The 12,353-nt window shown below is 37.2% G+C and overlaps 1 protein-coding gene across 1 annotated transcript in view; it reads left to right on the top strand.

Annotated features, from left to right (window-relative positions):
* Positions 1-12,353, top strand: part of RNF168 (ring finger protein 168) — a 36,256-nt gene that overhangs the window by 17,764 nt on the left and 6,139 nt on the right. Inside the window, exons 3-5 of the mRNA XM_049879551.1 lie at positions 2,308-2,384; positions 4,466-4,645; positions 7,264-7,382. Of these exons, the coding sequence (XP_049735508.1) occupies positions 2,308-2,384; positions 4,466-4,645; positions 7,264-7,382 (376 nt within the window). The remainder of the gene's footprint in view (positions 1-2,307; positions 2,385-4,465; positions 4,646-7,263; positions 7,383-12,353) is intronic.

The following is a 12,353-nucleotide window of genomic DNA, read 5'->3' as shown; positions in this document are numbered from 1 at the left end:
CTGATTACTATGAAAGACCCTTGATATATTGTGTGTTTCTCTTGCTGCTTTCAGAATTCTCTCCTTGTCTTTGGTTTGCAAGAATTTTATTAGGCTATGGCATGGTGTTGATTTTTTTGAGTGTGTGTTTTTTCTAATTGAGGTTCATGTAGTTTGTTGTATTTGCAGGCTTGGTTTTTTGTTCAAGTTTGGGAAATTCTCTTTGATTATCTCCTGGAAAATTGTTTCTATGCCTTCATTGTTGTCGTGGTGCTCTGAGATTCCAACAATTCTAATGTTAGATTTCTTAATTGAATCCCATATTTCCATTTAGGTTTGCTTGCTTTTCTTTGCTCTTTACTTGTTTTCTCTTGAGACTTGATAAGTTCAGTTAGTTTGTCTTCTAGTTCATTTATTCTATCTTCTGTCTGTTCAACTCTATTTTTGAGTATTTCTCTTGCTTTTTCTAACTCACTTTATTCTTTAGTTTCACTAGTTCTCTGTTTTGTTTTTCCTGTTTCCTTGTTGAGCCTCTCATTTTGCTCCTTATCTCCACTAGTTTGTTTTCTGTGTGCTTTTTGCTTTCTTTAAACATATTTAGCACTGTAGTCTGAAAATTTTCAATTTGTTCCATTAGTCTGGCCTCCATAGGGGAAATTTCCTCTTCTTTATGTTTTGCTTTTGATTGGTCCTTCTTCTGTTATGATTTCTGTGTGTTTTACTATTTTTTGTTGAACTTAGGTCCTGGAAACCCCACGGGAGTTCCATTCCACCCCACAGGGTCTCCACAAGTCAGAATTGACCCAGCGGCAGTGGGCCTCGTATTTTCTGAGAAGCACTGGAGGTCACTCTTATCTTTAGGTTTTTTTCAGTGCTGATTCTGAAGTTCTGGATGCTTGATCTCCAGAATTCAGTACACATGCTCTGGCGGGGGGTAGTTTAGCTGGTTGCAGATGCTGACATAAACGATGGGGCTCAGTTTTCCTGTGAAGTTGGGAGGGCTCTCTGTCTTTTCTTCATGGACACCCCTGCACAGGCTCGCCCACAGTGTCCTGCTGTGGACAGGGAGCTAGGTGTTTCTGCCTGTGTTGCCTGTCAGTCTGGAGTGTACTCCTCACCCTGCCGCCTTTGCAGTTCCTCCTGGGCACTAGAAGCCCGTCTGTCTCAGGCCTCAGGGAGATTCAACAGCACATTCTTGCAGTGCCACGGTCTCTTTTTACACCTTCCCAATTGCGTGGCCCATGAAGTCTTATGGCCAGTCTGTGCTGCTTTAAAAAATCAGGCTACAGCTTCCTCAGATTAGCTCCCTTTCTGTGTTCCCTGTTTGGGGTGTTACCAGGCCTATCTCAAAATGGCTGCAAGGAGCAAGTGCTCCAGATATTAATGGGTAGGTTCTTCCAACTTCTGTGCTGTCCCCACTCCTCCTTTCCCCTGCTTCTGGACTTACCCCGACTCTCTTAACACGTCAGCTTCCATCCCGAGTTCTGAGATCTCAGTCTGTGCTTGTTTTTATTTATTGTTCTGTGGGTTAGTTGCTGGGGAAGTAAATGGGAGTATCCACTCACTTCATCAACTTGCTCCACCCTCTTTTCCTTCTTCTTTGTATAGCTTAGTCTTTCTCTTTAATCCTGTACATTTATTTCAAATGTCTGGTGATCCCCGGTTTTGCTTTCATGTTTAAAAATGAGGTCCTAGAGAAAAGCTTTGTGTACCTGGATGGGATTGGTGACTGGAAGACATTGTTTGAGGGCAAGCAGATGGAATGCTGGCTGTTATGTTTTGCCACCCCTAACTGCCAGATTGTGGAGGACTTGGCTCTGGGTCACCGTCTTTTACATTAGCTGCTCTGCCTCTCTCCACACCATTCAGTTTCTTTAAAGAATAACCTGTGAATATGTATTGTGCATATGCACACGTCTCCAGGGAGAAGCACCTACTAGGCAAGTATTCTGATTAAATGGCCTATGAATTTTGAATTCCCCAGTTTTCAGTGCCACACATGCTCGCTCTGAACTCTTTTGTGCCTTGTGTTTTCGGGCTTGAGCCAGTTCTCCAGGCTTAGGGGGCAGGTTGCCTCCCAGCTGAATTACATTTTCCTTCACTCACCTCTCTTTTCTCAGCTTTCTGTTTTCTAGAAATTCATTAAAATCTCTTGTCTACTGATTGACCCCTAGTCTCTTTGCTTTTGGATATTTCTGTAGCTCTTAATAATTGTACATTTTACCTTTGCATGTTTATGTTAATATGATTTTTAAGAAAACCAAGTCTAGCCATAGATTTCTGGGTTGCTTATAGTATTCTTTTCTTTTCTTTTTTTATCTAAAACAGTTGATGACTATCAGCCAGTTCGTCTATTGAGTATACCTGGGGAACTGAGAAGAGAATATGAAGAGGAGATAAGGAAGGTAAGTGCTAAATGTTCTTTTTTAGAAAATTCTGTTGTTTTTAGTTTCATATTTTACATACAGTTATGTGCTTATATAAATAGTATATATTGAAATTTTAATGATTTTAATGTACTTTAGAAAGGCTCTAATTTTTACATGTGTTCCAAATACTTAGGAACTAGCTTTAGCTTACTTACACATAATTGGTGCTCTTCGTAAGTAGAGGGGAACATTTTCCGTTTCCCTACAGCTTTGAGCTTAAAGAATGGAAAAAGGGTGGTAAAGTACGGGTTTAGGTGAGGAGACCATAGAGGGCTAATTGTGAAGTACTCGGAGCCCTGGTGGCACGGTGGTTAAGCATGTGGCTGCTAACCAAAAGGTTGGCAGTTTGAATCTACCATCTGCTCCTTGGAAACCCTATGGGCAGTTCTGCTCTGTTTTGTAGGGTCGCTATGAGTTGGAATCATCTCGGCAGCAATGGGTTTGGGTTTTTTTGGAGGGTGGCGAAGTGCTTAAATAGGAAAAGAGGGGAGGAATGTTTTCAGTGAAGCCTTTGAACTGGAGAGCCTCAGCACTGGACCCTCCTGCTCTGTGTAGAGCAGCACAGTCCAGTAGAAACACAGTGCAAGCCCATGTGTAATACAGAATTTTCTAGTAGCCACATTAAAAAAAACAAAGTTCAGGGGAAAAAAAGGTCAAATTTTAATACTATTTTTTATTTAACCGAGTGTATCCAAAATACCATTTTATCATATAATCGATATAAAGTTATTAATTACAAATATAATTATATAATTGCATTACATCATATTATATCATATACATATAAAGTTACGTATATAATTATTGAGAGAGTTTACATTTTTTTTTCGTAGTAGTCTTCAGAATCTTTTGTGTATTTTGCACTGACAGTGCATCTCAATTCAGATTAATCACATTTCGGGTGCTTAATAGCCACATGTATCTAGTGGCTATAATACTGGACTGTGCCAGTTTAGAACTAATAAATAATAAATCATTATTACAGCTAACATAATTGTCAGCATATTGCCTAAGCATGGTGCTAAATGAGAGCTTTAAAGCAATTTTTTTTTTAGTATTCACAACAATATGATGAGAACAGACTCTATCAGAATATTTTTGACTACAAGTAAAAGAAAAATCAACTAAAACTACCTTAGATAATAAGAAAATTGTAATTAACTAGAATTCCAAAGATGTGGGCTTCCGGGTTAGTTTCAGCCAGAGCTCTACCTCCATTTCCTTGCCAATTGGCCTCCTCAGATGCACACCAGCAACAGGGAGAGGAAGATGAGACGCCTTCTTCCTGTGCTTTCCTTTATGAGCACGCAGACTTAGAGTTCCTCTTGTGAACTTTGCCTCATGTCTCATTTGCTCCAGCTGGATCAAGGGCTTATTCTTGAACCAATTTCTTTGTATTGCTAAAGTAGTTCTTGTATTATTTCTTTCAGGCATTATAATTTGAATGTCTACAAGTTTCACCGTAGGTCCTAGAACCTGGATGGTGTCCCAGTTCTGCCACTTACTGACCTGAGAAAGTTACTTGCTTTTCTATGCCTCATTTTCCTTATCTGTAAATCAGAGATGATAATTATAATGGCCAATGGGGTTGTTTCTTCAACATCTGTTCCACTCCAGCCCTCAATATTTGGGGGTTGGGCCCAACTCCGGGGATAACCTGATTGGTCTAAGCCAGTCTTCATTATTCTATCCCTTTTGCTAGGATTAGCCCCAGGCACCCAGGCCAAAGTTGGTCAGCATGGCACTCTGTTAAGTAGGAAAGTGTTACCAATAAACACTTCCACAAGTGTGTGGTAGTATAGTAGAAACTGATAAGGACTGAGGAAAGGAGGGATGGGAATACAATCAAAGTTACATCAGACTGATTGGGGAACGCTTTTTGAAGGCATCTTCTTGAGCTATTCTGCAGGAATTTACCTCCAGATTTGTACTTCATTTGAGATATTTCATTTTCTGCCAATTTGTTCTTTTTTATTTTTCTTTAACTATCCTTACTACGAAATATTGCAAGTATACTAAAAAATTTAGAGGATTGAACTTTATTAATCATTTTTAAGGTGGAGGCAGAGCGACGAGCCAATGAGGAAGAAGAAAACAAAGCCAGTGAAGAATATATACAGAGGTTATTGGCAGAGGAAGAAGAAGAGGAAAAAAGGCAAGCAGAAAAAAGGCAAAGAGAGGTGGAAGAACAACTGAAAAGTGACGAAGAACTGGCAAGGAGACTAAGCATTAATATTGTAAGTCTTAGGGATTTTCAAAGAACTAAAGAAGTAGTGATTGCCATAAGTAGAGGCTATTTCGGACATATTTGCTCTACTTCAAGTTACTTCAAAAAATATAAAACATTTGTGCATATTGTTACGTATTTGCTGTTACCCAGGTTACCTTAAAAAAAAAAAAACTGAACAGCTTTTTAACACTGTTGTTAGTAAATTAAACTTAACATAGGAAAGCTATTCAGTGAAAACTTTTCTCTCCACTCCTGTTCTGTTACATAAGTCTTTTTCCCTAAACCAAAACCCACTGCCGTCGAGTCGATTCCAACTCATAGCAACCCTATAGAACAGACTAGAACTGCCCCATAGAGTTTCCAAGGAGCATCTGGCAGATTTCGAACTGCTGACCTCTTGGTTAGCAGCCTTAGCACTTAACCACTACGCCACCAGGGTTTTCTCTTTCCCTAAAGGTAACCACTACTAACAGTGTCTTACAACTTTTTTCTTACTCGTCTGAAAAGTATTGTACCAATCATACTGTTTTGCTCCTTGCATTTTTTCACTTGATGTAGCTTTGAGGTTTTTTCACATTGCTGATAGAGTCTATCCAATTATTTTTAAGGGTGGTATAATACTCTGTTGTATTGCTATAAATCACTTTTTGACAACTGAAGCACTTTAAATTCTTAACTAATATACCAGCCACCAACTCATTGCTGTCTGCCACATCTTTCTCCCACAGAGCGGTTGGTGGGCTTGAACTGCCAACCTTTTGGTTAGCACCTGAACGATTACCTACTGTGCCACCAGGACTCCTAACTAATATACTAAACCTACATCTTATTATCTTGATATAGTCAAATTACTGGCTGGGAGAAAATTAGAACACATATTTTAAAACCAAAAGATAAAATGGGACTTAGTGGTTTGAAAGAGTCTGGCAGAATCACCTAGGATTCTTTTAAAATACAGTTTCTCGTACCTACTCTAAATCTACTGAGTCAGAATCTTTAGGGGTGTTATGGATTGAGTTGTGTCTTCCAAAATTGTGTGTCAGCTTGGCTAGGCCATGATTCCTGTGATTGTCCACTATTTTGTGATCTCATGTGATTATCCTGTATGTTGTAGGTCCTAACCTCTATGGTGTTAATGAGGCACGGCTCAAGCCACAGGATTGGGTTGTATCTTGAGTCAGTTTCTTTTGAGATATAAAAGAGAACGGAGCAGAGAGGAGAAGGACAAAGAAAAAAGCGCAGGGAACAGAGGATGTCCTTTGGACCCAAGGTCCCTGCACTGAGAAACTCCTAAACCAGGGGAAAATTGATGACGAGAACCAACAGAGAGAAAGCCTTCTCCTGGAGCTCACAACCTGAATTAGACTTCTAGCCTATTAGACTGTGAGAGAATAAATTTCCATTTGTTAAAGCCATCCACTTCTGGTATTTCTGTTACAGCAGCACTAGATAACTAAGACAGGGTGAGACTCAGAAAATGCCACCACCCGGAGGATCTAGGTATGTCTGTGTCATTCCCATTTGAGAGCCTACAAACTATTCTTCTGCTTTCAAACAACAAATTCTTAAAATATACTGACCAAAATGAAGTATACTTAGAATTGGATTTTTTTTTTTTTTTTTTAGAGGCCTACCATTCATAATAATACACCCAAGTTTTGGGTTAAATGCCCTGTTTTATATATCTTTTTTTTCAATTTGAGTAGAGTCCCTATGGAAAGGTACACATTTAGGAAATTGAATAAATGACATATACCAATAGAAGAGCAGATGCAGTAGGAAAGAAAAGTATATAAAAGAGGAGACTTTGGGGTTATCTTTACCTGTCTTGAGGAGGCCTAGTTGTGCAGTGGGTTAAGCGCTCGGCCGCCAGTCAAAAGGTTGGCAGTTCGATGGGCCAGTTTGTTTCCATAAAGATTAAAACCTTGGAAACCTTATGGGGTAGTTCTACTCTGTCTTAATAAGATTGCTATGAGTTGGAATCGACTCAACAGCAGTGGGTTTGGGTTTTTTTTTTTGGTTACCTGTCTCTTCTATATTTTTAATAGTTGTTTTTACATGAGATTATAAGAGTAGATTTCTTCATATTTTAAAGTAATTTTTGCTTAGCTTGTGGAAAGTCTTGTGGCCCAAGGCCAAGTGTCTGTCAACACTAATTATATGGATTTTTCCAATAGGATAGTAAGAAACTTATGAGAGTAGTACAGCATATAAATATTTGTGACATTTACTGGTATGACTTTAAAGCCCCAATTTTACATAAAACTAACTTTTACTCCTGTCATAATCACAGCTCTTTGAATTTTTCTCTACAGATAAAGATAATTATAATTATATGAAATTATTTATTAGAAAAGTTAACATAAATTATCAGCTAATAAAGTTGATATCATGTGTATTCTGTGCTTAATAACATACAAAAAAAATGAAACTAATTTAGTCCAACTTGAATGAACTTAATCTTGTTTATGCTAATTTTTTTATAGTCAGTATTTTTCAAAGGGTGTATAGAATTTAAATGTGAGCATAATCCCTGAAAAATTCTGTCATGGATTGGAATTAAGAGCTTATTTTATCATAAAATTCTCTTTAGTAACGTTTTTTATGCTTTTTCTGTTGTTGAAGAACAATTTCTGTGAGAGAAGTATCTCGGTTTCTCCCTTGAATTCAAAAAAATCTGACTCAGTCACAATCAAGTCACAAAAGCAAAATAAGAACCAAAGAAACGCTGGAGATATTCAGAAGTAAGTGAATATGACTATTTATTAATTATTTATTGACCACGTACTGTATGCCAGTGTTATTTGTTCATATAGACCACTGATTATTAAAGTTTGGTTCATCAACTCTGTGTGAAACTCTCCAGTTTGTCTGCGATTGATATGAAGTGAAAAGAATGAGGTATTCACGTAGCTTATATTCCTGGCTAGCACAAAGAGAGATGTGATGGCAGGCCATTCACCCAGCCACTTATTTTTGGCAGATTTGCACTTTTTATCTTGATAGGCTCAGTGTGGGATTTCCTTGTTCTTTCGTTTTGCTCAAAATGAACCAGTTGGATTTGTCTCAGTTTAAACTCAGGTGAAAGAAGCTGTTTCCAGATAGGAGACAGTAGCTGGTGGGTTCGAACTGCTGACCTTTTGGTTGGCAGCAGATCGCTTGCTTAATCACTGTGCTACCAGGGCTCCTTCAAGGTAGGATACCTATCCTTAAAAAATGAGATGTAGAAGGATTAAAAATAAGAGTGAAAAAAATATATACCAAGCAAGCACTAACCAAAGGAAGGCTGTGATTCTATATTAATATGAGACAAAAAAACAACAAGCATTTAGAGATCTGTAGGGTCAATACATAAGATTAAAGGTTCAATTTGCCAAGAAGACATGACATTTTAAACTTGTATTTACCTAAGGGAAACCCTGGTGGAGTAGTGGTTAAGTGCTATGGCTGCTAACCAAAGGGTTGGCAGTTTGAATCCGCCAGGTGCTCCTTGGAAACTATGGGGCAGTTCTACTCTGTCCTGTAGGGTTGCTGTGAGTTGGAATCGGCTCAATGGCATTGGGTTTGGTTTTGGTTTTTTGGATATACCTAAGAATAATACAGCTTCACTTCATCATACTGTTATGTAAAAATTGACAGAATTACAAGGAAAAGTGGACAAATCCACAATTGTAGTGAAAGATAGTAACGTACCTCTCCCACTAATTGATACATTAAGTAAAAAGAAACATCTATAAGGATAAAAGAGATTTGAGCAGTTTAGTTAATAAACCTGCACAAGTGGACACTATTTCCAACCCCTACATTGTACACATTCAAAAATATATTGAACATTTATATAAAAAAAAATTAACCACATTCTGTGCTATGCACAAGGTCTTAAGATTTTTCAAAATGTTGGTATCATAAAGAATACTTTCTCTTTGCCATAATGCAATTAGGTTATGAATAACAAGTGATGTCAGCAAAAATGGTGCAGCAGGGAGCTCTAAGGGCCTGTCCTTCACAGAAACACCGAATAAATGAGTAAAAATTGTCAGAATCAATTTTGTCTGAAATCTAGAAAATAAAGGTTTACAGCAACTAAATGAATGCTGAATTTAAAAAAGGGGGGGGGTCCTAAATATAGTGTTCAGGGGGCAGTGATAGTTCACTGCTAGAATTCTTGCCTTCTGTATGGGAAACCTGGGTTCAGTTCCCAGCCAGTGCATCCCAGGTACAGCCATCACCCATCTTCAGTGGAAGCTTGCGTGTTGCCATGGTGCATGCAGGTTTCAGCAGAGTATCCAGACTAAGGAAAGAAGCCTGGCCTTCTCCTGAAAATCAGCCAGCGAAAAATACATGTGCTATAGATCCTGTCAATAATTACCTTAAATATAAGTGGATTATCACAACAGTCCAGTCTCATGCATAGGGTCATCATGAGTCAGGGACAAACTTGATGGCATTTTACAACAAGAGACATGGTGTCTAAGGAGATCTATCAGACGACTAGCCTACAATAAGCTAAAGGAAGACACTTCGGAGGCCACACATGGGAGAGAATACAATCTTTAAAAAGTGGTTTAGAAAAGTAGCTAAACAAGCAACTACAGCTCCAACAAAAAATAGGAAACCCTGAGGAGAGGAAATAATCTTTTCCCACAGATCCATATTATAAGACATACAAAGAAACAAAATATTACCCATTCACAGGAAGAAAAGAAATTAACAGAAACTGTCTCTGAGGAAGCAACACACATTGGATTGACTAGGAAAAGATTTTAAATCAATTATCTTAAACATGTTAAAAGGACACCAGGAACCCAGGGGAATGATACCTCAACAAATAGAGAATATTAATAAAGAGAGAACAATTATACAAAGTAACAAAGTAGAAATATGAAGCTGAAAACTACAATAATTGAAATGAAAAATTCGCTAGAAGGTTTCAGTAGCAGATTTCAGCATGCACAAGAAAGAATCAGCAAACTTGAAAATAGATCATTTGAAAGTGTCCAGTTTGAGAAGCAGAAAGACAAAAGGATGGAGAAAAATGAATAGAAACTAAGTAACCTCTAGGATGTCATCAAGAATACCAACATAGGCATAATGGGAACCCCAAAAGGAGAAGAAAAAGAGGGGGCAGAAGAAATATTTGAAGAACAATGGCCAAAAACTTTCCAAATTCAATAAAAGATATGAATCTACACATCCAATAAGCTCTACATACTCCAAGTGGGATAAAAACAAAGAGATTCACACCAAGACACATAAGCTGTTGGATGCCAAAGACACAGAGAATCTTGAGAGCAGCAAGAGAGAAGCAACTCTTCACATACAAGGAGTCATCAATAAGAATAACAGCTGATTTCTCATCAGAAATCATGGAGGCCAGAAGGCAGTGGAATGACATATTTAAGGTGCTGAAAGAAAAATACTCTCAACCAAGAATTCTATATGCAGGAAAACTACCCTTCAAAAATGAGGGCAAAATTAAGACATTCCCAGATAGACATAAGATGAGGGAGTTTATTGCTAATAGACCTGTCCTTCAGGAAGTGCTAAAGGGAGTCCTTCAGACTGAAATGAAAAGATTCTAAACAGTAAGTTGAAGCTGTAAGGAAAAATAAAGAACACTGATAAAGGTAAGTGTATAATAAAAGCCTGCATTGTTGTATTTTTGGTTTGTAACTTCTCTCTTCTTTTTCCTATATGATTTAAAAGCCAAATCCATAAAACAGTAATTGCAAATCTATGTTAATGGACATAACCAAAACCCAGTGCTGTCGAGTTGATTCCAACTCATAGCAACCCTATAGGACAGAGTAGAACTGCCTTGTAGAGTTTCCAAGGAGCGCCTGGCAGATTTGAACTGCCGATCCTTGGGTTAGCAGCTGTAGCTCTTAACCACTACGCCACCAGGGTTTCTGTTAATGGACATATGATGTATAAAAATGTAAGTAAGTTATGATAGTAAAAACATAAAGGGGAGGAACAGACCATATAGGAGCAGAGTTTTTATGTACTGTTGAAGCTATTAGTATTGATTCAGACTAAATTATTATGAGTTTAAGATGTTAATTGTAACCCCTAGAGTAACCTCTAAGAAAATAACTAAAAAATATACAGAAAAAAAAATAAGGAGAAAATCAAAACAGTACATTACGGAATATCAATTAAACACAAAAGAAGGCAGTAATAGAGGAAACAAAAAATATATGCTGTATAGAGCCTATCAATAATTACCTTAAATATAAGTGGATTAAATCATCAATTAAGAGGCAGATACCAACAGAATAGATTTTTTAAAAAATGATCTAATTATATGCTGTCTATAATAGGCTTCTTTTAGATCAGATCCAAAGACACAAATAGGCTGAAAGTGAAAAGATAGAAAAAGATATCCCATGCAAGTAGTAACCAAAAGGGATCTGTGGTAGCTGTACTAATATGAGGCTTTAAGTAAAAGATTATTAAAAGAGTCAAAGAAAGACATTATATATTGAATAGTCAACTCATCAAAAAGATATAAAATATGTTTGAAATTAACAGCAGAGCCCCAAAGTTTATTAAGCAAAAATTAACAGACTTGAATGGAGAAATAGACAGTCTACAATAACAGAGACTTCAGTACCTCACTTTAAATAGTGGAGAGAACAGCCAGGCAGAAGGTCAGTAAGGAAACAGAGGACCTGAACATTGGTATTAACTGACTAGACCTAACAGACAATAGCAAAACACTCCACCCAGCAACAGCACAATATGCGTTCTTCGTTAAAGACCGTATGTCAGGCCACAGAACAAGTCTCAATAAATTTAAAGTTTGAACTCATAGAGTATCTTCTGTGACCACAGTAAAATTAAACTATAAATCAATAACAGATGGAAAATTCACAAATAAGTGGAAATTAAACCACACACTATTAAACAACCATTGAGTCAAAGAAGAAATCACAAGGTAGTTTAGAAAATACTTCGAGATGAATGAAAATGGTAACACAAAATATCAAAACTTATGCAGCAAAAGCATTGCTCAGAGGGAAGTTTATAGCTGTAGACGCCAACATTAAAAAAGAAGAAAGATCTCAAATCAGTAACCTAACTTTATACTGTAAGAAACTAGAAAAAACAGAGTAAATCCAAGACTGGCAGAAGGAAATTGTAAAGATAAAATTGAAGATAAATGAAATAGAAAAACAGTAGGTAAAACCAACAAAACCAAAAGTTGGTTCTTTGAAAAGGTCAACAAAATTAACAAACCCTTAGCTAGTCTAAGAAAAAAATGGAGAAGAGACTCAAATTACTAAAATTAGAAATACAGGTTGGGGCATGACTGCGAACCTTACAGAAATGAAAAAGGATTATAAGAGAATACTATGAACAGTTGCACACTGACAGATAACCTAGATGAAATGGACAAATTCCTAGAAACACACACTCCCAGGACAGACCCAAGAAGAAATAGAAAATTTGAATACAACTATAACAAATAAAGAGGTTAAATCAGTAATCAAAAACCTCCTAACAAAGAAAAGTTTAGGGCCTGAGGACTTCACTAGTAAATTCTACCAGTCATTTAAAGAATTAACACCAGACCTTTTCAAACTCTTCCAAAAAATAGAATAGGAGGAAATACTTCCTAACGTATTCTGTAAGGCCGGTATTAACCCTGCTACCATGGCCAGACAAAAACATTACAAGAAAAGAAAACTATCCCTCTGATATTTTTTTTT

Source organism: Elephas maximus, chromosome 1, assembly GCF_024166365.1.
Source record: "Elephas maximus indicus isolate mEleMax1 chromosome 1, mEleMax1 primary haplotype, whole genome shotgun sequence".
NCBI classification, from domain to species: Eukaryota; Metazoa; Chordata; class Mammalia; order Proboscidea; family Elephantidae; genus Elephas; species Elephas maximus.
This window is presented reverse-complemented; position numbering and strand designations above follow the sequence as displayed.